Genomic DNA, 26857 nt, shown 5'->3' on the forward strand with positions numbered 1-26857 from the left:
TCCTTCTCCTTCTCCTGCGTCTCCTCCTCTCTCCTCCTCCTCTCCTCCTGCAGGGAGGCGCGCGCCCGCTCCAGGTCCTGCTCCAGCTGAGACACCTGGAGGGAGGCACACAGGGTCATCACCAGGCCCAGCTGAGACACTGGGAGGCACACAGGGTCATCACCAGGCCCAGCTGAGACACTGGAGGCACACAGGGTCATCACCAGGCCCAGCTGAGACACTGGGAGGCACACAGGGTCATCACCAGGCCCAGCTGAGACACTGGGAGGCACACAGGGTCATCACCAGGCCCAGCTGAGACACTGGGAGGCACACAGGATCATCACCAGGCCCAGCTGAGACACTGGGAGGCACACAGGGTCATCACCAGGCCCCAGCTGAGACACTGGGAGGCACACAGGGTCATCACCAGGCCCAGCTGAGACACTGGGAGGCACACAGGGTCATCACCAGGCCCAGCTGAGACACTGGGAGGCACACAGGGTCATCACCAGGCCCAGCTGAGACACTGGGAGGCACACAGGGTCATCACCAGGCCCAGCTGAGACACTGGGAGGCACACAGGGTCATCACCAGGCCCAGCTGAGACACTGGGAGGCACACAGGGTCATCACCAGGCCCAGCTGAGACACTGGGAGGCACACAGGGTCATCACCAGGCCCAGCTGAGACACTGGGAGGCACACAGGGTCATCACCAGGCCCAGCTGAGACACTGGAGGCACACAGGGTCATCACCAGGCCCAGCTGAGACACTGGGAGGCACACAGGGTCATCACCAGGCCCAGCTGAGACACTGGGAGGCACACAGGGTCATCACCAGGCCCAGCTGAGACACTGGGAGGCACACAGGGTCATCACCAGGCCCAGCTGAGACACTGGGAGGCACACAGGGTCATCACCAGGCCCAGCTGAGACACTGGGAGGCACACAGGGTCATCACCAGGCCCAGCTGAGACACTGGGAGGCACACAGGGTCATCACCAGGCCCAGCTGAGACACTGGGAGGCACACAGGGTCATCACCAGGCCCAGCTGAGACACTGGGAGGCACACAGGGTCATCACCAGGCCCAGCTGAGACACTGGGAGGCACACAAGGAACCTGGCTGACCTCCCCACGTGTCTATGAGACACTCTAACGTCCTGCACAGAAACCTTACAACAGTGCCTGTCTCCCAGCAACAGTGGCCTTAGACACACAGCAAAAAGAATACTAATATACTGCTACTAATATTGCTTCCAATGATAATAATAATAATTCATTTAGCAGAAGCTTTAATCCAAAGCAAGAAACAGGGAGGGGGGATTTGAACCCGTGAACTCCAGATCTGCAGGCAAACACCCTAATGTGCCTGTCCCATCGTGAAGAAGCCCGTTATCTAAGAGGACCCCTAACAGACATGTCAGATCCTCTGATAGGAGCCGTGCAGACAGGGCAGTAGACAGGCTGGAGGGGCCAGACCCTCCCCCTGTCAAAGCAGGCCTTTGTAGGCCAGAACCCTAGATTCCAGATCCTGATGATGGATCATCAAAGGAAGACTTTGTTCTGTGTTCTGGTTGTGACAGCAGCTCCAGAGAAAGTACACAGCCATGGACACACCACATGTCACGCAACAAACATTGTTTTGTTTTTCTTTTCCTGAAACCACTTAAAGGAAGGGTCGGTGATCTGACGATTGGTTGAAGGCTGACGGTAGGAGCCCTGGTTTCTCTGAGATCCAGCTCACGCCCGCTCTGTGAGCTGGATCTCAGAGCTGCTCTGGGGTGCGTTAGAGGACATTGTGTAGCACTCATCTGAGAGAAGAGCTGGTTTGTTTTTCAGACATCTTGAGTTATCATGTTTACCTCCCTCTCTGCTCCCCCCCTTCCCTCTCTGCTCCCCCCCCCTCTGCTCCCCCCCTTCCCTCTCTGCTCCCCCCCCTCCCTCTCTGCTCCCCCCTCCCTCTCTGCTCCCCCCCCTCCCTCTCTGCTCCCCCCCTTCCCTCTCTGCTCCCCCCCCTCCCTCTCTGCTCCCCCCCTTCCCTCTCTGCTCCCCCCCCTTCCCTCTCTGCTCCCCCCCCCTCTCTGCCCCCCCCACCTCTCCTCCTCTCAGTTACTTTATAACCCTCTGTACCAGGCTTCATAGCATCAAGCTTCTCTACTCCTCTCTCTCCTCCCATCTCCTCTTCCTCCTTCCCTCCTTCATACCTGAACTAGAGGCCCCCCTCCTCTCCTCCATACCCGTCTCTCTCCCCCCTCAGTACCTGCCACCCCCCCTCCCCCCTCAGTACCTGCCACCCCCCCTCCCCCCTCAGTACCTGCCACCCCCCCTCCCCCCTCAGTACCTGCCACCCCCCCTCCCCCCTCAGTACCTGCACCCCCCCTGCCCCCTCAGTACCTGCCCCCCCCCCTCCCCACTCAGTACCTGCCCCCCCCCTCCCCCCTCAGTACCCGCCCCCCCCCCCCCTCAGTACCTGCCCTAGCAGCTGGCCCTGGCTGTCCTCCAGCTGGGTGTTGTGGCTGCAGCTCTCCTGCAGCATGGAGCTGCTCTCCTGCAGGCTGACCTGCAGCTGCAGGTTCTGCTGGCTGCAGCTCTGCAGCTGCTCCCGCAACCCTCGCAGCTCCACCTGCGCCGACGCCAGCTGGACACACACACAGTTACACACACACACACAGTTATACACACACAGGTATACACACACAGTTACAAACACACAGTTACAAACACACAGTTATACACACACACAGGTATACACACACAGTTATACACACACAGGTTACACACCACAGGTATACACACACAGTTACACACACACAGTTATACACACACAGTTATACACACACAGGTATACACACACACACACCTCAGAGCTGTGGGTCTGCAGCTGGGTGTGGTACTGCTCTCTGGCGTCCTCCATCTGCTGCAGGTAAGAGCTGAGCTCCTCTCTACAGCTGAACAGAGCCTCCTCCAGCTGCCTCACCTGACACACACACACACACACACAGATGTACACACACACACACACAGAGATACACACATATACACACGCACAAGGTTAGGAAGCGACTTCCACAGCAGACTAACCTAGGTAGCACACTGTCTGGCCTACTCCCATCCACACACACACACACACAGACCCCCCCCCCCCCCCCCACACTCCCCCCTCCCCCCAGAGCCCAGGCAGTGGGACGTCCACAGCTGAGCGGTGCTGAGACTGACCTGGCTGGCTGACTCCTTGGCCTGCTGGCTGAAAGTGTGGAGGGCCTCCTCATTCAGCCTGGCCCTGCTCTCACTCTCCTGCACAACACACACACACACGTACACACACGTACACACACACATGTACACAGACACACTTCCATTAGTTTCATTGCAGTTAGTATTAGAGGGTGTTTCTCTGTGTTAGGCAGCAGTGAGTGGGACCTGGGTGAGCTGCTCCAGGGAAGCCTGCAGGAGCACGGCTGAGCTCTGAGCCTCCTCCCTCTCCCTCTGGAGCACCTCCACCTGGGCCTGGGCCTGGGACACACCCTGCTGCAGCTGGGAGGGAGGGAGGTGCAGTTAGGCAGAACAAGAAGGGAAACAAAAACAAAAGGTGATTTCTTGAGAGTATAATTAAGCTGTCTCTCTGTCACACACACACACACACACACACACACACACACACACACACACACACACACACACACACACACACACACACACACACACACACACACACACACACACACACACACACACACACACACACACACACACACACACACACACACACACACACACACACACACACACACACACCCTACCTGTTGCACTGTGTCCTGTAGCTCCTTGCTGTGCTGGGAGTGAGTGTTCCTGCTCTGCTCCAGGGCCTGCTGGAACTCCTTCTGCTTCTTACTCATCACTGACTGGTAGTGCTGCACGCTACGGGTCTTCTCCTGAGGGGGAGGGGGGGAGGGAGATGGACAAAAACCCAAATTTGGGTTGAAAACATTTGAACCAAACAAATTTAAGCCCCAAAAATTTGAGGCCAAAAAGAATTGGCCCAAAAAATTTGAGCAGAAAATCTTTGCCCCAAGATTTTGAGCCAATAAATTTGAGGCATAAATAATTTGAGCCTGAATGCAATCGAACCATCTCACTTTCTTTCTCACATTCTGTGGGAAACACTGATCTGTGTGTGTGTGTGTGTGTGTGTGTGTGTACCAGCAGCTCCTGGTCCAGCTGGGTGTTCCTCAGGGCAGCCTGTGTGTAGGCTGAGCTCTTCTCCTGCAGCTGTTTCTCCAGCGCTGCAACACGAGCTGCCTTCCTCTTCAGCTGCAGTTCCCCACCGCCGCCACCAGGGGAGACACAGCACAGGCCACGCATTCAGACAGAGGAGACCAGGGATGCGTTTCCCGATAACGATGGATCGTAGCATCGATCGAGCAAAATAACGAAACCATCGATATTTCTTACGTGCGTTTCCAACCTGCTCGTAAGGAGTAGGCTAATCGAAGAATTTTTCAAGAGACACTTTAGCTACCGTGTCTTTGGGAACGGCCCGTAAAATGAAGATTCGTTGTGCGATGTATTCTACGATCAACTTTGGCTTACGACGCTTTCGGGAAACGCAGCCCAGATTGGCCTACTGAGTTTCGATCCATGAGATCTAACAGAACTGGTAGGATCTCGCCTCATAGCACCCACATCTACAAGAGGGTCTCCACAGTTGGGTGAATGCATCATGTTCCCCAACAACCCCAAAACAACAAATATTCTCCCCCTCCCTCCCTCCCTCCCTCTCTGCCGCCGGTCTCCTCTCCTCACCTCTCGGTCGTTGTCGCTGGCGTGGCCCACCTTGCCCAGCAGGTCCCTGTGGAGCTGCTGGTAGTGGGAGTCCCGCTGCTCCATGGAGCCCTGCAGAGAGGAGAGCTCCTCCTGGGCCCGGGACAAGCGCTCCTGCAGGCGGGCCGCAGTCGAGCGCTGCCTGGCCCGGTCCACCTCCAGAGCCCGGAGCACCGGGAGGAGCTGCTGGTAGCCCTCACCTGGGGGGGAGGGAGGGAGGGAGGGGGGGGGGGGGAGGGAGAGAGGGAGGGAGGAGGGAGGGAGGGAGGGAGGGAGGGGGGAGGGAGGGAGGGGGGAGGGAGGGGGGGAGGGAGGGGGGGAGGGAGGGAGGGAGGGAGGGAGGGAGGGAGGGAGGGAGGGATGGAGGGAGGGAGGGAGGGAGGGAGGGAGGAAAGAGAGAAGTAGGAGGGGGAGGAAAGGAGGAAAGGAGAGAAGTAGAAAAGAAAGGGGGAGAGGAGAGACCAGGCAAGAGTGATGACAGGAGAAGAGTAACTGTCGTTATAGCAACAGGTAATCAATCGAGTCGTTTGATCGGAGGGGTTGTTGAGCTCACCAGGTTTGGGTTTGAGAAGGTCCGCAGTTACCGGTGTAGTCCACCGGGGCAGCATGCAGGGCCTCACACACAGCTCATCACCCTGCTGTACGCACACAAAACAAGTCACCTCAGTCATTATCACCTCATGTACAATAACATTGGAAAGTGAGTGTGTGTGTGTGTGTCTGTGAATGTGTGTGTGTGTGTGTGTGAGCCTCCCATACTTCTCTGAGATGCAGCAGTGTCAGTATAGCCTCCAGACTGGCCAGCTCAGCCCGGCTCTGCTGGCCTCCCCTCTGGCCCTGGCCTAGCATGTGTTCTTGACACTGAGACAGCGCCCGGAGATCCTCCACCTCCCTGCGGAGGGAGGCCAGCTCCGTCCCCACCCGTGGCCCGCTCACAGAGCTCCTTCTCCAGCCGCGAGGCCTGCCGCTCAGCCTCCTCCAGCCGAGCCTGGAGCTGGGCTCGCTCCGAGGCCAGACACCTGGCCTGGCCGGCCTCCTCCTTCAGCTGGCTGGAGGACGAAGTAGGAGAGGGGTGAGAGGATGAGGAGGAGAGGTGAGAGGATGAGGATGAGGAGGAGAGGGCTGAGAGGATGAGGAGGAGGGGTGAGAGGATGAGGATGAGAGGCTGAGAGGATGAGGAGGGGAAGGGTGAGAGGATGAAGATGAGGAGGGGAGGGGGATGGTGAGAGGATGAAGATGAGGAGGAGGGGAGGGGGATGGTGAGAGGATGAAGATGAGGAGGAGGGGAGGGGGATGGTGAGAGGATGAAGATGAGGAGGAGGGGGATGGTGAGAGGATGAAGATGAGGAGGAGGGGATGGTGAGAGGATGAAGATGAGGAGGAGGGGAGGGGGATGGTGAGAGGATGAAGATGAGGAGGGGAGGGGGATGGTGAGAGGATGAAGATGAGGAGGGGAGGGGATGGTGAGAGGATGAAGATGAGGAGGAGGGGAGGGGATGGTGAGAGGATGAAGATGAGGAGGGGTGAGAGGGATGAAGATGAGGAGGAGGAGAGGGGGATGGTGAAGAGGAGTTCCCTCTAGGATCATCATCATCCCTTGTTCCCCCAATCCTAGACGATGTCCTCTGACCTGATGGTCTGAGCCTGCTCGTTCCTCTCTCGCTCCAGAGACTCTCCCTCTCTCGGTCACACTGGATCAGGCTCTCCTTCAGCTTGCTCTCGCTGTCCAGCACCTGAGGACCACAAGCAGTCTTCACATGAAGGTCTCTCGCCCCCACCCTCACCTGAGGACCACAAGCAGTCTTCACATGAAGGTCTCTTGCCCCTCACTCTCACCTGAGGACCACAAGCAGTCCTCACATGAAGGTCTCTCGCCCCTCACTCTCACCTGAGGACCACAAGCAGTCCTCACATGAAGGTCCCTCGCCCCCACCCTCACCTGAGACCCCGGCTCTGGAGGAGCAGCAGGTCTCAGCAGGATGGAGGAGGGGGAGCTGAGGATTGGGGCAAAGGATCATTTATGCTCTCACCCACTCTTCAAAAAATGCATTAAAAAAACTAGAGTGGGTGAGACATGATTTGACATGGACTGGTGGGGTGACCAGAGAGAGAGCTTGTCGCTACGTTTGAGCGTGTCTCAGAAGGCTGGGGGGCTGGTCTCAGAAGGCTGGGGGGCTGGTCTCAGAAGGCTGGGGGGCTGGTCTCAGAAGGCTGGGGGGCTGAGGGTCTAGTCTCAGAAGGCTGAGGGGCTGGTGGGGCTAGTACCTTCTGCAGCTTGCGGGAGACGTTGGCCTTGTACTCCTTGAAAGCGTCAGTCAGCTTCTCAGCGTTACGGAGAGCCTGGTTCCTCTGCTGCTCCGCCCTGGAGACCACACAACACACACACACACACACATCACTAGATACAAACAACACACAGAGTGGGCAGTAGGTGTCAGTATTTTCCTAGATGTTTATTTTGGAGGTGCAAGACAAATTCCACTGAAAATTATAAACTGTCAATTAATCTAGTAAAGATTAGGGGGGAGAAGATGGAGGGAGGGAAGGGTGGAGGGAGAGAGAGAGAAGATGCAGGGTGGGGGGAGGAGTGTGTGTGTGTGTGTGATGGCTTGTTGTTGCTTACCGTTTCCCCTGCTTGGTTCTGTCAGCGAGCTGTGTTCTGAGTGTGCTCAGTTCCTCTGTGAGCTCGGACACCTGTCTGTCACTCTGGGCTGCAGCCTGCAGGCTCTGGTCTGCTCTCAGCTCTGCAGCCCTGCAACCACGACAACAAGTTCATCAACAACAACATTTGTTTCTATAGCACCATCGGCTTGGTGCTCCTTGAGCCACAACATTAGAGTACTAGCATCACTGGCTATTGTGCATCAATACCATCAGTCATTGGGTTGACATGGTGATTATCATCAGACCGACGTGTGTGAAACGATGGAAGGTGTTACCTGAGCTCTTGGATCTGAGCCTCCACCTCTGCCTCCAAGCCCAGAATCTGCTCCTTCATGACGGACACGCTGGAGGCCTTGGCCCCTACGGTGGTTCCCAGCAGTCGGACCTGGAAGGAAAGAGCGGACGTGAAGGACAAGAGAGACGAGACGAGAGAGGAGAAGAGAGGAGAGCAGAGGAGAAGGGAGGTGGAACGGGGGGCGGGGGGTCACCTACCTTGGTCCTGGAGCTGGCCACCTCCAGCTGGGCAGCCTGCAGGTCGCTGAGGAGCTGCTGGTTCTCCTGCATGAGAGAAGCGTTCTCCTGGCGCAGGAACCCCAGTCTCTGCTTCAACTGACCTGCCTCCATCTCAGCAACCAACCTGCCTGAGGACGACTGGAGGTGTGTGTGTGTGTGTAGGGGGGGGGGGGGGGGGGGGGGGGGGGTCAGAACGAGATGGACACTGAATAGAACTGCACAACGTAGATCTTTTATAATGATGGGGGGAGGTAAAGTTCGCCAGTAGATTATTTGACAGCAGATCAAGAGGTTGCTAGAGGTTACAAACCCTGTATGCCGCTTTGGCTAACATAATCTGCTATATGAATATTATACATCATTACTTTGTTTTGTACTCTCTTAACTTTCTCTCTTTTCCACATCTCTAATGCTTTCTCTCTCAACATAAGGCTACATATCTCCCCCACACAGACTCACTAACAAAGACACAGTTTCCATCTGTGTTTCTCCATCTTACCCTGGAGTCTGAGGCAGGCGGGCTAATCCGTCGATCGGTGGTCCTGCTCAGGACTCTCTCCTGGCAGCGCTGGGCCTGCGGGAGCTGGAGGTCATCCGGTCGCCGAAGGTCTTCTACGGTGAGACGCCGTGCTAACCCGTGCGCAGGGCTAGGGTCGGACCTCTCGCTGAGGCCGTCATGTCCGGACTGACTGAAAGAATGGGAGAACGTCCATGATAAATTATTTATTCAGCTTTATGCTATGATACTTCTCAGATATTGACACTAACAGCTAAAGCTATATTCTTTGGTAAAAATCAACCGCCCCCCACCACCCAGCCACCGACCCCCCCCCCCCCCCCCCCCCCAACAGACTTCTGACAGTCCAAGAACGAAGTCGTGAATAACTCTTGTCCTGTGGACTGTGATGGGAAAGGCATCAACAACAGGACTAACTACTTACAGTATTAATTACTTACCTCAATAGTTCTCCCAAACTTTGTAGTTGTGTCTCAGTTGATTGTAGCCGACTCCTCAGACTGGCAACATTCTCGACTAGATTGTCCTCGTCGTTGAACATTGATTGCTGTCAGGTTCTAGATCAATAAAGCCTGCTAGATAACTAGCTAGCTTGCTGCAATTACTGTTTGCATTTGTAGCTAGGAAGCTAACTACCTAGACATGAAAATATGTGGCTTTTGAAAATCTGGCCGACCATTAAAGACTGAAACACACTTTTGAAGCACCTAGCTAATAGGCTAGCTGAATAGCTAACGTGTAAACAGTACTGATTGAAACTCGACATTCAACAGGTTTCTTTCTAGTTTCAGTCGTACCATAGACCAAAGTTAGCAAGAATCCAAGCTTGCAACGCTAGAAGCTAAAAAGTATGCTTAGATAGCGTAAGGTTTACAGTGAAAACGTGTTTAAATGAAAGAAGAGCTAAAAAAAACAGTAAAGAGTACTGTAGTCTTGACACACTTTCTACCGTTGACCAAAACGGCAAACTACAATTTCAACTCTTCAACATTGAGCTACCCAATTGGTCGAAAAGGAAGCGTCTGGTTTCTGATTGGTGAACGAGTGTATGACGAACTGTCAAGACCGCGAATGGTGGCGCGTTCTAAACTCTCAAGACTGTTATTCGTTTTCATACATTCCGGTTTTGTTGGGCTTTAATTAGGCATGTTTGGTGCACTTTCCTATGCTTTGCTATCAGGACAAGGAAAAAATACCGTGAAATTGTTTAGCTTTTTCTCTGTTCATCGTGTAATCCATCTTTAACCTCTCAATTATACCAATAATGGCTTGCATTTTTAGGTTTACTCTGCGGTTTACACTTCTGTAATTGATTCTAGACCTTTTCATGTATCTACTTAATTTTTAAAACAGAGGCTTGCTGACAGTGTCTGCACGTGACGTCACCGTCCGTGCGCGTAGACTAATCCTTGAAAGGATTTTATTTTATCGTTCGGTGCGACATTTCATTGTGAATAATTATCACAGAGCGGTATCAAGACAACTGCACAATGAAATTCAAACTATTTTCTATTTCAGAATGCATTTCTTCCCATTTTGGGAACAAATCCGGACCAGATAACATCGATGAGGACCATTCCTGGAAGAGATAATGCGACATACTGGAACCATCCTACAGGCCTATATGAATGCTAAACGCTATCATGTATTTATACGTTTTTTTGTGGATTTTGCGCTGTTATTCATCGTATGTGTTCATTTTCCATTCTTAACAAAGAGATGTGTGTATAGGAAGTCGGCGTTTTAAAGGCTAGGTCATTGACTAATCCTTACACTTCATTCGTATAAGCTATTCTTCTTACATATATATAAAAAAAAATTGGGCGTGATTTAACGATATTATAGATACCATTGTTTCAGAATTTTAGGCTATAATCCTATATGCGCTGTTTGGGGTTATGTAGATAGTAATACTGGCCTACATGTGCATGCGTTTTATAATGCAAATATTTACGAATAATAGTACATCCATCTATTTCATTACAGTTTATGTCATTCGGGAGAGCCAGAATAGTCCTCCATTATTCGTTCATGGCCCACGCAACATGACAGTCTCAAGCGCCCTTTGAAGGGGATCAAATGAGCCGCGCGGCTCTGCGTTTTCATTGTTTCACAACCTCCAAAATCTGAGCTGTGTGCCGCATTGACAAACACGGTTGTGCGTAGCCCACTGCAAGCAATTCCATAATGGCAGCAGAGGATTATCGTGTGTGGCTATAATGCGTATTGTTTTTTAATCTTTGGGATCATGTATAGGATTTTTGGGACAACGGTTTATTTTATTGGGTGTAAACATCCACAGAAAATTGTAGGATTCAGTGAAGTCCAATGAAGATGACCGCTGCAGCTCCTAACGGAAAATAGGCCAGTAGCCTATTGATATCCCATCAAACGGGGATGAGATGGGGTGGTTTTTGCCGTTGGAAAGAAAGTCATTTTTTTTCTCCAGAGATATAGACTCCTTCTCTCCGTGTTCACAGTGGACCTTGATTTATAGTCATTCAATTAAGGCACGCGGTGAATGCCAAGAGCGGAGTCTTCGGCCTGCAAAGGACGTCGAGTCAATTTCAAGGCCTATACCTTACCGAATGTTTAATAATGCCTCGGTGATCTCATTGCTGCTATGTGTTTACGTCTTTTAAAAGCTCGTGACATGGAGACGCTATTTTGTGTTCCGAATTGTGATTGTTTGCTTTGCTTTAACAGGGGGGGCTAATGCAATACACGTATTGTTGTGTCGAGAGAGGCGCTGTCCATGGCGTGTAGTTCTGAATATGAGCGGTGACCAATTTACGAAACCAATCAATGTCTATGACTCCGTTCATAGACGCTGTTCATTCTACGGCGAGCATAATTCAAATGCTTAGGAGACATAATCGTATATTGCATAACTGTGTAAAGGAAAATATCTTCTGTCCATTTCTGCAAAGGAATTGTATTTCTTTCTATAAAAATATATATATTTTGGGATGTGTTTTTGTGTGTGATTTTCTCTCTGTTTCTCTGGCTTGCACCACGCACGCACACAAACGCACAAACGCGCGAGAGCAAACACACAGCTCCACTGTTACATCTATAGCAAAGAGTCAACTTCATAGTCCAGAGCTGAACATGGCTTTCTGAATGGATAAACAATGGAGTAGGAGTTCGGAGCCTAACAATGAGCGCCAACGAGAGTAAAGACAACGGTACGTTTGTCCTGGGGATGCGTCGACATCCTGCACGCATTGTCCACCAGGGGGCGCAAGTGTCAAAAGATGTACATTTGAACTGTTGAAGCAGTTCCTCAGCCCAACTGTTCCATTCTAACAATTTTTTTAAATGAAATAACGATAAGCTCCAAGTGAGTATATGTACAAAAGGTGTGTGTTTTTACACACACACACACACACACACACACACGCTTTCCAACGGAGCTGCTGGTTCAATCAATCCCCTTATGTTATATTTCGGAGTGTAAGACCAGCGTCAATTCTCACCTACAAATATGGTACCTTCAGTTATAACGGTGAGGCAATAGACTGCATGAGTCTGTCTCTATACAAATGTTTCAAGAAGTTCGGTCCAGGGAAGGAAGCCAGTAACAGGCAGCTGTTTCTAGTAACGTCTCGGTGCTAGGTCAGCCTCATACACACCACGACCTCAATCTGTTGACATAAATTACATTTATGTGCGAAACACTGATGTTATACGACGTATCAGTGTGAAAGTGTGATGGCCTGGCAATTGAGGACATGGTGGTTTATGGTTTAATTTTTGTTTAAAAGGAACATACGTTTGTAACGTGTCCGTTGTATATTTAAATTACTCTGCTTTCTCATTCATGCACCTTCAATTTAAATGGAGGGCGATACGTGTTTTAGGATGACAACTTTGTTTTTCACCTGAGCATTCCATACGCGATGACGCCACATCAACGTCACTTCTCCCCTTACTGGCTCGATGGCGTCGAAACGACTTTGCTGTAGAAGACGCGGGGGTTAATAAACAATCGCCGACAATACTGTGCTTGTGCTAATCCGTGACGTCGTAAGACTTTTTTCTAAACACGAACCTCAAGACAATTCTGGAGAGGGGGAGCATTTAAGCTATAGTTATGATTCGATGTTGTCACTCATCGCCCAGTCTCCGACCATAAACAGTATGGGAGGTAGAACGCTAACGTTATCCATCGATTGAACACAGTCCTAATCTGGATTGAGGAACATTTCTTAGCTAGCTGTCAAACGCTACTTTCATTATCACGAGGTTAGACATTTTCTTTCCGTGGCTCTTCGGCAAACACAGCAACCAAGATCAAGTTCCAGCGGGGAGCCACTCAGAGACAGAATGAAATTCACGGAGCATCTTTCAGCGCACATCACTCCTGAGTGGAGAAAACAGTACATCCAATATGAGGTAAACAGCTAACGTTAGCTGTAGCCTACGAGCTAGTTATGTTAGCTAGTGTGATTTGCCAGCTAGCTCCATATATGTTTTTAGCTGTCTCAGACGATAACAATAAATTATTTACAGCTACATGGCTAACAGGTTGACTTTCGGCAAACTGCTGAGGGGGTTTTCCTGGTTAACTTTGAAATGGTGTATTTTTGGAAGGATAAGTAGTTAGCTTGCTTAGCAGGCAAACTCGAGTCACGTTGATTGGTTATTGTGTTTTTCAGGTGACAGTCGCCCAAGTGACAGCTAGCTTTTTTTGTCATTACTTGAACGTGATTTACGGACTTTGCCCTTTCTCCTTGTATTATAAAATGCTGATGATGCCAGAAATGTTCCTCTATGCTGACTAGCAACACCAGTGTTATGGTGAGTGACGAGGTCAACAAGGTGGTAGTGATTGCAGACAATGCAGAATTCTGCTACCTAGCTAGCTCCCCACAAACTGCAGGAGATCGACTGCGTTCAAGAATGCAGCAATGCCAACGTGCATTCTGCAGACCCTGTGATCCACGACTGATCGAAAACACAGTCCGCTGCAAAAGCACAGCGTCACAGGCAAGCTAACTGCAATTTATCCTGCTGCATACTGATGCATGGCGAGCTCGTCATGCCTGTCATGTTTGCAAGCTGCCTTGCGTGGTTGCAGCAACAGCTGTACAAATCACGTTCTAGCTAACAAGACAGATTGCCAACTAGATCGAGACGTAGGCATACGGCCGTCACCCAATTGTTCTGTGGCAACAAAGTCAAACTCAAGGACACTTTTTATTAAAAGATTTGGGAGCGGAGGCACGCGGGACAGGCTGTCTGCAGGCAAATGGGAAGTTAGTTTGCTGACTCGAGCCTTTTTCATTTGGACAGTGAATTGAGCAAAAATGATCCTCATTGTTAAACCGTTATTAAAATTGGATATGGAGGAGTTTGGAGTTCATAAATTGAACCTAGATCATTTGGAAGGGGGCCAGTTTGGTGGTTGTGAAACTATTATTATGAACTAGGCAGTGAGGCAAGAGGTTGATGTTTATATAGTGAAGTCTAGCAGCCAGCCAGCCACCACACCCATCAGGACAGGGCCTGCTTTTTAAAACAGCACCCATCTTTGTCTCTGAGAGAGGAGCAAAGTTCTCTTAGATAATTGAATCATTTCACATCAGCAGTGCTGAGGTTTCTGCTGTGGGATTAGTCTAAGAGCTGCTGGGCAGACAGGCAGACAGACAGACAGACAGACAGACAGGCAGGCAGGCAGAAAGACGCAGACAGGGACACAGGCATTTTGACAGGTGAGCAGGTAGATGCAGACAGACAGCTGGCTGAATGGACAGACAAATGAATAGACAGATAAATCGAAGGACTCGCAAAAACTCAGTGTTTTCAGAGAGTGACAGACAAGAGGAGTAAGATAGACAGGCAGCTACAGATGTGACAGGCAGACAGACAGGCAGGCAGACCGAAGGGCAGGCAGACAGGCAGCTACAGATGTGACAGGCAGACAGACAGGCAGACAGGCAGGCAGACAGGCAGCTACAGATGTGCCAGACAGGCTGACCGGAGGGGAGCTGTAGCATGTGGAAGGTTCCAGTTCCAGGCTAAACACACGACCACACACAGAGGCTGTCTTCTTCCTGGTCATTCAGGGGCTGATTGTGACACCTGGGTGACACATTCCTGTCAGCTGCCTCCAGTGGCTTCTCTGCAGGTGTATCTTTTAGCTCGGTGCCGTATTGGTTCAGTGTGCTGTCTCTCTCTCTTTTTTTTTAGGGGCATTTTTCAGCTTTATTTTACTGATAGGACAGTTCGACAGGAAAAAAGGAAAGTAGAGAGAGAGAGGGTAATACTTTTATCCCCTGGGTCGGATTTGAACCGCTGCATTTGGTATTAGCCACAAGCTCTTACCCAGTGAGGTACTGGGGCGCCCCTGTCAGTGGGTCCAGGGGCCCCAGGGCTGGGAGGAGGGGGCCCCAGGACTGGGAGGAGGGGGCCCCAGGACTGGGAGGAGGGGGCCCCAGGACTGGGAGGAGGGGGCCCCAGGACTGGGAGGCTGTGAGGGGCATGCTGGGTCCTGATCCACTCCCTCACAGCCAGGCTCACTTGGCCAGGCTGCCCTCTGGTACTTTGGTTTTAACCAGTGTGTGTGTGTGTGTGTGTGTGTGTGTGTGTGTGTGTGTGTGTGTGTGTGTGTGTGTGTGTGTGTGTGTGTGTGTGTGTGTGTGTGTGTGTGTGTGTGTGTGTGTGTGTGTGTGTGTGTGTGTGTGTGTGTGTGTGTGTGAGAGAGAGGGACAGACAGACAGAGAGAGAGAGAGAAAGGGACAGAGAAAACTCGATTGTTGTTGTTTTTGTAACTGTCTCAGGGGAATTGCTGATGTCAGCAGAAGTTATGGTAGACAGAATCTCAGTTTCTCTGCTTGTGTTCACTTGATGAGCATAACAGCTGACACACACACACAAACCCCCTGGACTACCCATCACACACTTGGCCTCACAGGAAGACTAGCTAGCTAGATGGCACACTATAGCAGAAAGACACTAATTAATGCTAGCTAATTATCTTAGCTGATACAGTGTTAGAGAACCAGCTGCCAGCCAACCAGTGAGTAGTACCAGTCCAGCCTATACCTCCTTCTCTGGGGAAGTGCGTCACGAAGCGAGCCTGATCCTATTACGAGCATGGCATGAGATTCAGCTAGTGCTGCAGACACCTGTGGATGGTTCTGACTGGTGATGTGTTTTTCCTGGGGTGATGTAGTGTGTGTGTGTGTGTGGGGGGGGGGGGGTACACAAGTGTCTGTGTGCGAGTACACACACACACTCTTGACTTTGGTTCTCGTGTTGTTTGACCTGTATATCTACCTGTCTGAAAGCTGAGTAGTAGCCACAGGCAAAGATCACACAGACCTGAAAAAGACCAGCAGGGAGTTGTGTGTCTGTGTGTCTGTGTGTGTGTGTGTGTGTGTGTGTGTGTGTGTGTGTGTGTGTGTGTGTGTGTGTGTGTGTGTGTGTGTGTGTGTGTGTGTGTGTAAGGAAGAGATAGACTGTAAGCAGGAATAAGATGAAGTGATAATCTTCCATCCCTGTACTGTTTTGTTTTGGAAACTTACACGGTAGCACACACAGTGATATACTTTATAACACACAGACACACACCCGCAGACACACACACACACGCACACACGGGGCAGCAGAGTGTGGGAAAGAGAGTGTTTTTGAGACTGAAGTGACGAGGCCAGCCGTGTACGTGCTGAGCGTGAGGACTCAGGACTCTGGGGAAGCTCTGCTCCACTCTCAGACGACCTCCTGTCATAGCTGAGTCGCCGTGCCCAGGAAGGGAGCTGATCCTGGGCCAGGTCTGGGAGCTTGTCCTCCAGTGTGTGAGGTAGGGAGCCAGGTCTGGGGCCAGACCAGGCTGGCTACTCTGATCCCGTCTCTAGATGGTGGACCTCGTACAGCAGACCAACAGACAGACAACAGAGTACAGTCGAGTAGATCTTTATTGTTACTCTTCACACCTGAAAGTCTCACTGTAGCTGCTGTCACAGGAGCCAGGCCAGGCCGGGCTAGGCCCAGGTCAGATCAGCAGGGTGTTCAGTTTAACCTGGGCTAGGACAAGCAAGTCTAGCAGAGTATCTGTATTCAGCTGTTTCCACAGTTGATTCCTCCCCTCTCCTCCCCCGTGCTGGTCCGTGGTCTGTCAGTGACCCTGCGCCCCAGTGACGGTTGGTGTTGAGCAGAGGAGGACAGACCCGGGGTCAGTGCTGACATGGAGCCTGCTTCTCTTCTGCATGAGGAGAGCCCAGAAAAACAAACAAACAGACAAAGTGGATCTGTTACTGTTGTTGCACATAGTGGGAGCTGAAACACACACACACAGCCACTACGCATTCACACACACGCACACACACACACACACACACAGCCACTAAGCATTCACACACACACACACACAAAGCTGTCTCACACACACACACACACACACACACAGCCACTAAGCATTCACACACACACACACACACACAGCTGTCTCACACATAGTAACGTATCTTTTATTACAGTGAGTATATCGTTCGGATAAAGTTCCAACACGCTTATTGATCCAGAGCATGTATTGATGTGTGACTCCTACCTGCAAACACACACACACACACACACACACACACACACACACACACACACACACACACACACTGGGCACACAGTGACGGTCAGTGTTGATGCTGTGTGAGTGTGGCAGAACCTGTGGCCAGCCTGGGATCACTCTCATTGTTGTCTGAGCTTCTCAGCAGGACAATGACCGAGCTGTGCTCCTCTCCCGTGGGAGAGGGAGAGAGGGAGAGAGACACAGAGAGAGACACAGAGAGAGAGGGAGCAGGAGAGAGACACAGAGAGAGAGAGCAGGAGAGAGAGAGGGAATAGAAGAGGGAGACAGAGATTCTGGAGTAGATTAATAGAGTGGGCTGCACAAGACAGACAAACTGACTGACTAACTAGGCTGTTCCAAGTGTCCTGTTCTAGTTGTGACTGGGTGATGTCCACATGGGTTCAAGTGTCCTGTTCTAGTTGTGACTGGGTGATGTCCACATGGGTTCTGAAGGAGGCTTCCCGTTCCTGTCCAGAAACAGACCTCATCTTCTCCTCATCCATCTTGCTTCCTCATCCCTCCTTCCTATTATCACTGTTTCCCTGTCTGCCTCTGCAGGGCCTGGTCTTGGGAAATGTGTGTGTGTGTGTGTCAGACGTAGTCATATGAGACACCATGTGTTCTGTACATGCTGCTCCAGGCTTGGAGCTGAATATGGAAGCACAGCAGGACGGAGGAGGAAGGCTGTTGAAACAACAAATCTACCTACTGCACGATCATCCCATCTCAGTGGCTTTTAACTGACGGATCTCTCTCCTTCCCCGTCTCTCCCCCCTCCCTCTCCCTCTCCCCTTCTCCCCCCCCCCCTCTCTCTCTCTCTCTCTCCCCTTCTCCCGCCCCCCTCTCTCTCTCTCTCTCTCTCTCTCTCTCTCTCTCTCTCTCTCTCCTTCTCCCCCCCCCCCCCTCTCTCTCTCTCTCTCTCTCTCTCCCCCCTCCCTCTCTCTCCCCCCCTCTCTCTTTCTCTCTCTCTCCCTCTCCCCCCCTCTCTTTTCCTCTTTCTCTCTTCTGTGTGCAGGCGTTCAAGGAGATGCTGTACTCTGCTCAGGACCAGGCCCCCTCCATCGAAGGTGAAAGAGACACACACACTCGTGCACACACAAAAAACTAACAACTTAACACCCAACAAACACAGAACAACACATGAAATCTAAGCAGGACACAGTCATATTCGTAGGTACACAAACAAACACACAACCTTAACGGAACACACATATCTGGTGTTAGGTAACCCATGACCTCTCATTAGCAAACAAGCCGGGCCTGAAAATCGTGAGCTAAATCAATCAGCAAAGAGGGAGGACAACAGAGACTGATAGACTGACACAGATAACCAGGGAAGAGACACATGGAGAGGAAGTGAAGACAGAGCTCAGGAACAAGGGGGCTCTTCCTCTTTATCCATCTCTCCCTCTCTCTCTGTCTCTCTCTCTGTCTCTCTTTCCCTCTCTCTCCCTCTCTCTCTCCCCCTCTCTCTCCCTCTCTCTCTGTCTCTCTCTCCCTCTCTCTCCCCCCTCTCTCTCCCCCTCTCTCTGCTGGTGCTGGGGGCTGGGGCAGGGTGGAGTCCTCACTAGCAGAGGGCAGAGGGCGGTGCTCTCACAGCAGGAAGGGTTAATCCTGTCTGATACCTTCACAAACACAGCAACATTCTCCCTGGCTGACTGACTGACTGGTTACATTTAGTCATTTAGCAGACCCTCTGATCCAGAGCGACTTACAGTAAGTACAGGGACATTTCCCCCCGAAGCAAGTAGGGTGAAGTGCCTTGCCCAAGGACACAACTTCATTTGGCACAGCCGGGAATCAAACTGGCAACCTTCAGATTACTAGCCCGACTCCCTCACCGCTCAGCCATCTGACTCCCCCCTGACTGGTTGGCTATCTGACTTGACTGTCAGTCTCTGCTAGTACTCATGCTGACTGCGTGTGTGTCTGTGTGTCTGTGTGTTTGCACTCTACTGTATATCTTCTCTTTATCTGGTAACCAGGTCTTATCTGTCTGTAAAGAACATTGCATTGTGTATCATCCAAGGTCAAAGGTTGATCCCCGTCTCTGGGCTGTTTATGATAGGACAGGAGCTACCTTGTCTATCTCTGATTGGACGGGAGCTGAACTCTGATTGCTGCTCTGCTACTGTAGAGAGATGATTGAGCACAGAGGAACAGGAGAGAGAAGGTCACGTGTGTGTGTGTGAGTGTGTGTGCGTGTGGTTGCCTGTGTGGGGTGTAAATAGCTGTTATTCACCCGTCTGTGGCTGGACAGGTGTGTGTGTGTGTGTGTGTGTGTGTGTGTGTTCGAGGTGGAGGCATCACACAAGAGTTGAAGTCAGAGAAGGGTTTTAAACCAGGTCATTATCACACAGACACCATGTCACTGAAGCAGCCCAGCTGCCAGACACCCTGTGTAATCACAGTGCCCTTCACCCTCAGGATCCTTATCATCAGCATTATACCATAATCATTATCATCACCATGACTGCCATTGTCCTCTTCACAATCTATGTGTGTCTGTGAGGTCATGTAGGATTGAAACCTCAGCCTTGTTTCACCAGTGCCATACAGACTCTGGGATGTGATCATCGAGTCAACACCTCGCCTCTCACGTGAGGCACGAGCCAATCGGGAGACTCCGCTAATCTGCCCCAGGAGGCTGGTAGGGAGGCCATTCCGCTTTCTCATTGGTCGGTGTGCCAGGCCAGCTGTGTATTGATTGGTTCCAGAGTGTGTTGATTCTGGGGTGTTGCAAGCCCTGTTCTCTGTTCAGGAACGGTTCTCCGTCTCTCAGTCAGATCCATGAGGTGTGTGTGAGCCTAGACGGGTCAGGGGTCAAGGGTTTAGGGTTAGGGCCTGTGGGACTGAGATTGGCTTCTTCATATCCCACAGACTGGAGGGAATGAAGACGAGCTCTCCCAGTCTGTGTGTTTCCTGTTCCAGGGTTCTGTGATGATGATGTCACAGTGCTCCCTGGGTCAGCAGACGGAACACTCAAGTCAGGAAGTGCTAACCTCGTCTCCAAGGAGACGTTTATATCGAAGCAGCACTATGGTCCCACATCCCATCACTCTCTCACTCCCAGCCCTCCCCCCAGCCCTCCCCCAGCCCTCCCCCACCTTCCCTCTCCCTCTCCTCCCTCTCTGACATCCTGTTGAAACCAGGGCATGGCCTGCAGGCATGTGTTTCTGGGGTGATTATACCCATCCGTTCACCCATCCATCATCCTGCCTCTTATCCTCCCTCCCTCTCTCTCTCCCTCTCTGCCTCACTTCTCATCTCTCTCCTTCCCCTCTTCCCCTCCCTCCCTCCACGTGATGTCTGTCATGATAATAATAAGACTTTATTTATAAAGCACATTTCATACAAGAATTGCAGCTCAATGTGCTTTGATTACCGTTCTATCCTCAAAACAACCCAGACACACACACACACACACCCTCACACCCTCACACACACACACACACACACACACACACACACACACACTCACACATTCACCCACACACACTCACACACACACTGACACACTCACACATTCACCCATACACACACACTCACACACACACTGACACACTCACACATTCACCCATACACACACACTCACACACACACACTGACACACACTCACACGTTCCAGTCCGGTTTGCTAGCTCCAACTGTCTCTCGGCGTGACAGGGCTGTGAGCGCTGAGGACACCCCGCTCTCGCCCTCGTCCTCCTGGGCTCCGACACCTCTGAACCTGGGAGAAGTCAGGTGGGAGGTGAGTTAGGATGGAGGAATCAGTACTAGGGGGTGAGGAGTCAGGCAGTAAGGAGAGGAAGGAGAGGAGTGAAGAAGAGGAAGGTTTATAAATGAGCAAGGAGAAGCAGGACATTTTTAAACCTTAATGTGGGTACGTTGACTCAGAGAGACTAGACACTGACTCACGTGTGAGTGTGAGTGTGTGTACGTGCGAGAAAGAGTGTGTGAGTGAGTGTCCTTGCCAGGCATCTGTTACCCTCTCTCCAATAGCTCCCCCTGCTGTTGGACAGGTGATGTTGCATACTATGTTGATTCACCATCTATATTTCTCTCTCTCTCTCTCTCTCTCTCTCTCTCTCTCTCTCTCTCTCTCTCTCTCTCTCTCTCTCTCTCTCTCTGTGTGTGAACTTCCCTCTCTCTCTCTCTCTCTCTGTGTGTGTGTGAACTTCCCTCTCTCTCCCTCCCTTCAGTCACAGACGAGGACACAGTTAAGAGGTACTATGCCAAGTTCGAGGAGAAGTTTTTCCAGACCTGTGAGAAGGAGCTGGCCAAGATCAACACCTTCTACTCAGGTACCCTCAACACCACAACACGCTACAGCGCTACAACATACCATCTCTCTCTGTCTCTCTCTGTCTTTGTCTCTCTCTGCCTCTGTCTCTCTCTCTGTCTCTCTCTCTGTCTCTCTCTCTGTCTCTCTCTCTCTCTCTCTGTCTGCTTCACTCACTCTCGCCCCTCCCCCCCCTGTAGAGAAGCTGGCTGAGGCCCAGCGGCGCTTCGCCACGCTGCAGAACGAGCTGCAGTCGTCGCTGGACGCGCAGCGGGAGAGCCACGCCCAGGGCCTGCGTCGCAGGAAGACCGTGTTCACCCTGTCGCAGCAGGAACGCTGCAAGCACCGCAACATCAAGGACCTGCAGCTGGCCTTCTCAGAGTTCTACCTCAGCCTCATCCTGCTGCAGAACTACCAGGTTACACCCTGACCCCTGACCTTTCACCTTTAACCCCAAACTTGCACCCCTTAAACCTAAACCATAGAGTTCTCACTCCTCCCCTCCCCCTCTCCTCCCTACCCCTGTCACCCCTCATCTGGTCAGAACCTAAACTTCACGGGCTTCAGGAAGATTCTGAAGAAGCATGACAAGATCCTGGAGACTCCTCGCGGGGCGGACTGGCGTGTGGTCCACGTGGAGGTAGCGCCTTTCTACACCTGCAAGAAGATCACCCAGATCATCTCTGAGACTGAGGTACACACTCACAAACTCACAAACACACTCTTACACACACTCTCACTCACACAGTTTGATTTAATTATTGTTTTGCTGGGTGTAATTACTTCCTCACTTTCTCTCTTTTACTCCCTCCGCCTCTCCCTCCCTCCCTCTCTCCCTCTCCTTCCCCATCCCCCCTCCCTCCCTCCCTCTCTCCCTCTCCCTCCCTCTCTCCCTCCCCATCCCCCCTCCCTCCCTCCCTCTCTCTCTCCCTCCCCATCCCCCCTCCCTCCCCCTCCTTCCCTCCCTCTCTCCCTCTCCCTCCCCATCCCCCCTCCCTCCCCCTCCTTCCCTCCCTCTCTCCCTCTCCCTCCCCATCCCCCCTCCCTCTCCCTCTCTCCCTCCCCATCCCCCCTCCCTCCCTCTCTCTCTCCCTCCCCATCCCCCCTCCCTCCCCCTCCTTCCCTCCTTCTCTCCCTCTCCCTCCCCATCCCCCCTCCCTCCCCCTCCTTCCCTCCCTCTCTCCCTCTCCCTCCCCATCCCTCCCTCCCCCAGGCCCTGGTGACTACAGAGCTGGAGGGGGGAGACAGGCAGAAGGCCATGAAGAGGCTAAGGGTGCCCCCTCTGGGAGCTGCACAGGTGACAAAGACACACACACACACATACACACATACACACACACATATACACACATACACACACACACACACACACATACACACACACACATTAACACATACACACACACACATTAACACATACACACACACACATTAACACATACACACACACACATTAACACATACACACACACACATTAACACACACACACAAACACACACACACAAACACACATAAACACACACACATAAACACACACACATTAACACACACACGTACACACACACGTACACACACACATTAACACACACACGTATACACACACACACATTAACACACACACATATACACGCACACAGTGATATATATGTGTGTGTGTGTCTCAGCCTGCCCCAGCGTGGACCACCTTCAGAGTGGGGCTGTACTGTGGAGTCTTCCTGGTCCTCATTGTCACCGTGGTGATCACTGGTGCGTAACCCAGACACACACACACCCCTTTATACCCAACACACACATACCACAGTATTTCAGTGTTGATGTTGTTTGTGTCTGTGCGTGTGTGTGCCTGTGTGTGTGTGTGTGTGTCTGCCTGTGTGTGTGTGTGTGTGTGTCCAGGTGCCGTGGTGATCAAGGACTCCAACGTGTGGCCCCTGATCAGGATCTACCGCGGCGGCTTCCTGCTGGTGGAGTTCCTCTTCCTGCTGGGCATCAACACGTACGGCTGGCGGCAGGCAGGGGTCAACCATGTCCTCATCTTCGAGCTCAACCCCCGCAACAACCTCTCCCACCAGCACCTGTTTGAGGTCTGCACACACACACACACACACACACACAACCTCTCCCACCAGCACCTGTTTGAGGTCTGCACACACACACACACACACAACCTCTCCAACCAGCACCTGTTTGAGGTCTGCACACACACACACACACATATTGACCCTTCAGATTATAGCACAGCTATGGGCAGGGCACACACACATCTTCACCCAGTAGATGACCCCCGTCTCGTCTCGTCTGGTCCTCAGATCGCGGGGCTGCTGGGGGTGCTGTGGTGTGTCAGCATCCTGTCCTGCCTGTTCAGCAGCTCCATCCTGGTGCCCATGCAGGCCAACCCCCTGGCCCTGTACGGCTTCTTCCTGGTCTTCCTGATCAACCCCTTCAAGACCTGCTACTACAAGTCCCGCTTCTGGCTGCTCAAGCTGCTGGTGGGCCTCACACACACACACACACCTTCGGTCTCACACACACACACACGGTCTCACACACACACACACACACACACACACACACACACGGTCTCACACACAGCCTGGGGAAGCCAGAGGCTTCTGTGTTCAGACTGCACGTGCTTTTTAAAGGATTCCCTCTCAATTCATGGTTCTCAACTTCTCTCTCTCTCCCTCTGTCTCCCTCTCTCTCTCTCTCCCTCTCTCTCTCTCTCTACCTCTCCCTCTCTCTCTCTCAGTTCCGGGTGGTGACAGCTCCGTTCCACCGTGTAGAGTTTGCAGACTTCTGGTTGGCTGACCAGCTGAACTCTCTGGTGGTGCTGCTGATGGACCTGGAGTATCTGGTGTGCTTCTACAGCCTGGAGCTCAACTGGACCCAGCAGAACGGCCTGATCAACAGCCCCGGTCAGACACACACACAGTCTAAAACACACAATATATGTATGCCCACACACACTAGGGGCGGGCAAACTACATTCATGGGTACTGACATATTGTTGACATATTCTTTTGTGTGTGTGTGTCCGTCCATCTGTGGTGTGTGCCTGTGTGTCAATGCTTGGTGTGTGTCCGTGTGGTGTGTGTGTGTGTGTGTCCATGTGTGGTGTGTGTGTGTGTCCTGCAGGTGGAGGTGTGTGTCACTCCTACTCCTACGGCGTGCGTGCGGTCATCCAGTGTCTGCCCGCCTGGTTCCGCTTCGTCCAGTGTTTGAGGCGTTACCGTGACACCAAGCGGGCGTTTCCTCACCTGGTCAACGCCGGAAAATACTCCACCACCTTCTTCGTGGTCACCTTTGCAGCTCTGTACAGCACTCACAAAGGTATACTTTCTGTCTGCACACACACACTCATTGTCTACACACACTAAGCTACACACTCTACACCAGCAATTCCCAACCTGTGGGCCCGGCCCACTAGTGGTCCACTTGGGTAGTACAGGTGGACCATCAAACCAATGAAAACTATATGAATAAATATCAAAATGTTGAATGTTAATTTATAATTGAAATATGCATTTATTTCTATGTAAAATTCGGATCCCAAAAATTCTATTAAAAAAAATTCAAGCTTCAGAAATTAAAATGGAACAAAATTCACGCAGCTCAAATTCGAATGGTGACATTCACATCCAGAATGGCTGCGCTACACCATGTGTGATAGATCCTCTCTGTATATCTGCCTCTTCTAACCTCTCACATTGACCTGTCAGTACGATGACTGACCTCTGACCTCCTGCCCCACCCCAGCACAAAAACACCCCGACACCCAGATCTTCTTCTACATGCTGATTGGCTGTTCGGTGGTGAGCTCGTGCTACACGCTGGTGTGGGACCTGAAGATGGACTGGGGTCTGCTGGACCGCGGAGCCGGAGAGAACACCTTCCTCAGGGAGGAGATCGTCTACCCTCAGAAGGTACACACACACACACACACAGAGACACACACACACCGTCAGAAGGTACACACACACAGAGACACACATACACACACAGAGACACACACACACACAGAGACACACCTACACACAAGAGTATTAGGCTATGTACATGTTTAGTGGAGGTGTGTGTACTACAATTACATTTATGCATTTAGCAGAAGCTTTTATCCAAAGCGACTTACTAAGTAGTTGCTGTAAGTCTAATGTGTGTGTGTGTGTGTGTGTGTGTCCAGGCGTACTACTACTGTGCCATCCTGGAGGACGTGCTGTTGAGGTTTGCCTGGGCCGTGCCCCTGTCCCTCAGCTCTGTGAGCGATGTGCCCTGGCTGGGGGACATGCTGGCCACACTGCTGGCCCCTCTGGAGGTGTTCAGGTCAGCTCTCTCTCACACACACACACTTACAGACATTCCTACCACATACACACTGGTTTCCATTAAATATAAAGTTAGCATTGTTGCTATCTGCTAACCCTCTTCTTCCACTCTGGCTGTAGCTAATGAAGCTGCCCTCATTGACACAGCCTGTCCTTGTGATAACCTGCCTTTCTCCCTCCCTCCACCCCTCCCTCTTCCTCTCCCTCCCTCCACCCCTCCCTCTTCCTCTCCCTCCACCCCTCCCTCTTCCTCTCCCTCCACCCCTCCCTCTTCCTCTCCCTCCACCCCTCCCTCCCTTCCTCCATTCCTCTCCCCCTCTTTCTTCCTCCCTTTCTCTACCCCCCTCCCTCCCTTCTCAGGCGTTTCGTGTGGAACTTCTTCCGTCTTGAGAACGAGCACCTGAATAACTGTGGAGAGTTCCGCGCGGTGCGGGACATCTCGGTGGCTCCCCTGAACGCAGACGACCAGACGCTGCTGGAGCAGATGATGGACCAGGAGGACGGCGTCCGCAACCGCCAGGGCAAGAAGAGCTGGAAGCGCTCGTACAGCATGTCGCTACGACGACCACGCCTCGCCTCGCAGTACGCACGCGTTCTCTGAAACACACGCGCACTCAGAAACACACACACCCACAAGCTTAAATACTCAACACACACGCACGCTTCTACAAATTGTTTTCTCTCCCTTCTTTATCCTCCCTTCTTTATCCTCTCCTCCCCCTCTCCTCCTCCCCCTCTCCTCTCCTCAGGTCTAAGACCCGGGACACCAAGGTTTTGATCGAGGACACGGACGATGACTCCTGACATCAGGCCAGGCCCATCGCCTGGGTTCAGAATCTCTTCAAAGGGCCGCGCCCCTCCTAGGGCCACGCCCCCACGCCTGTCAGCCTCTGATAGGCTGACAGATCCCTAAACCCTTGCCAGCTTGTCCAATCAGTCCATCACAGAGCTGCCTACATGCACCTTACATGCTTAGACACACACGCACAGCAACACACACACCAACACAAACAGCAAACGCAGGGACGTGAACTGATACGTAGAAGAACTGAGTTAGGGAAGAATGGAGAGAGAACATACTATGCCACACACACACACACGCTTCATTCCACACACTTGTTTTTTTTTTTTTTACATTGAACTTTCAAGCCACTTTCTTTAGTTTAGTGCGGACGAACTCATGAATCGC

At 51.9% G+C, this 26857-nt stretch overlaps 3 protein-coding genes across 4 annotated transcripts in view; 1 reads left to right on the top strand and 2 right to left on the bottom strand.

Annotated features, from left to right (window-relative positions):
- The window catches only part of LOC136958790 (cytoskeletal protein Sojo-like), a 5948-nt gene extending 269 nt beyond the window's left edge, over positions 1-5679 (bottom strand). Inside the window, exons 1-10 of the mRNA XM_067252891.1 lie at positions 5563-5679; positions 5357-5441; positions 4786-5003; positions 4183-4293; positions 3783-3914; positions 3403-3516; positions 3199-3276; positions 2843-2959; positions 2453-2620; positions 19-95 (exon numbers count right to left, since the gene is read on the bottom strand). Of these exons, the coding sequence (XP_067108992.1) occupies positions 19-95; positions 2453-2620; positions 2843-2959; positions 3199-3276; positions 3403-3516; positions 3783-3914; positions 4183-4293; positions 4786-5003; positions 5357-5441; positions 5563-5652 (1190 nt within the window). The 5' untranslated portion in view covers positions 5653-5679. The remainder of the gene's footprint in view (positions 1-18; positions 96-2452; positions 2621-2842; positions 2960-3198; positions 3277-3402; positions 3517-3782; positions 3915-4182; positions 4294-4785; positions 5004-5356; positions 5442-5562) is intronic.
- Positions 5680-5719: 40 nt separating this feature from the next.
- LOC136959418 (coiled-coil domain-containing protein 18-like) lies at positions 5720-9404 on the bottom strand. The gene is made up of 8 exons (XM_067253747.1): positions 8938-9404; positions 8480-8669; positions 7960-8118; positions 7743-7852; positions 7427-7555; positions 7069-7165; positions 6434-6536; positions 5720-5852 (listed from the first exon to the last, which is right to left on the bottom strand). The coding sequence occupies exons 1-8, from the start codon at positions 9036-9038 to the stop codon at positions 5845-5847; spliced, it is 897 nt and encodes a 298-aa protein (XP_067109848.1). The 5' UTR covers positions 9039-9404; the 3' UTR covers positions 5720-5844.
- A 3092-nt stretch (positions 9405-12496) lies between these two features.
- LOC136959039 (xenotropic and polytropic retrovirus receptor 1 homolog) lies at positions 12497-26811 on the top strand. 2 transcript variants are annotated; one of them, XM_067253242.1, is made up of 15 exons: positions 12497-12895; positions 18082-18133; positions 21269-21370; positions 21549-21766; positions 21893-22042; positions 22562-22645; positions 23014-23095; positions 23243-23430; positions 23656-23835; positions 24096-24261; positions 24482-24676; positions 25103-25269; positions 25527-25666; positions 26029-26250; positions 26418-26811. In XM_067253242.1, exons 1-15 carry the CDS (start codon positions 12827-12829, stop codon positions 26470-26472), a joined length of 2070 nt encoding a protein of 689 aa, XP_067109343.1. In that variant the 5' UTR covers positions 12497-12826; the 3' UTR covers positions 26473-26811. The 2 variants fall into 2 exon arrangements, with proteins under 2 accessions (XP_067109343.1, XP_067109342.1); XM_067253241.1 differs by having other exon boundaries at positions 21269-21766.
- The last annotated feature ends 46 nt before the right edge of the window (positions 26812-26857 follow it).

This window comes from Osmerus mordax, chromosome 16, assembly GCF_038355195.1.
Source record: "Osmerus mordax isolate fOsmMor3 chromosome 16, fOsmMor3.pri, whole genome shotgun sequence".
Taxonomy (NCBI): Eukaryota; Metazoa; Chordata; class Actinopteri; order Osmeriformes; family Osmeridae; genus Osmerus; species Osmerus mordax.

Excerpts from the sequence above, each read along its gene's own strand:
- LOC136959039 (XM_067253241.1), top strand. Across the intron at positions 18,134-21,268 it reads CCAGGCCCCCTCCATCGAAG|TCACAGACGAGGACACAGTT; the intron begins GTGAAAGAGACA and ends CCCTCCCTTCAG. Across the intron at positions 22,646-23,013 it reads CCCCTCTGGGAGCTGCACAG|CCTGCCCCAGCGTGGACCAC; the intron begins GTGACAAAGACA and ends TGTGTGTCTCAG.
- LOC136959418 (XM_067253747.1), bottom strand. The coding sequence starts at position 9,038 with ATGTTCAACGACGAGGACAATCTAGTCGAGAATGTTGCCAGTCTGAGG. Across the intron at positions 8,119-8,479 it reads CGCCTGCCTCAGACTCCAGG|TCGTCCTCAGGCAGGTTGGT; the intron begins GTAAGATGGAGA and ends ACACACCTCCAG. Across the intron at positions 6,537-7,068 it reads TCTCCCGCAAGCTGCAGAAG|GTGCTGGACAGCGAGAGCAA; the intron begins GTACTAGCCCCA and ends TGTGGTCCTCAG.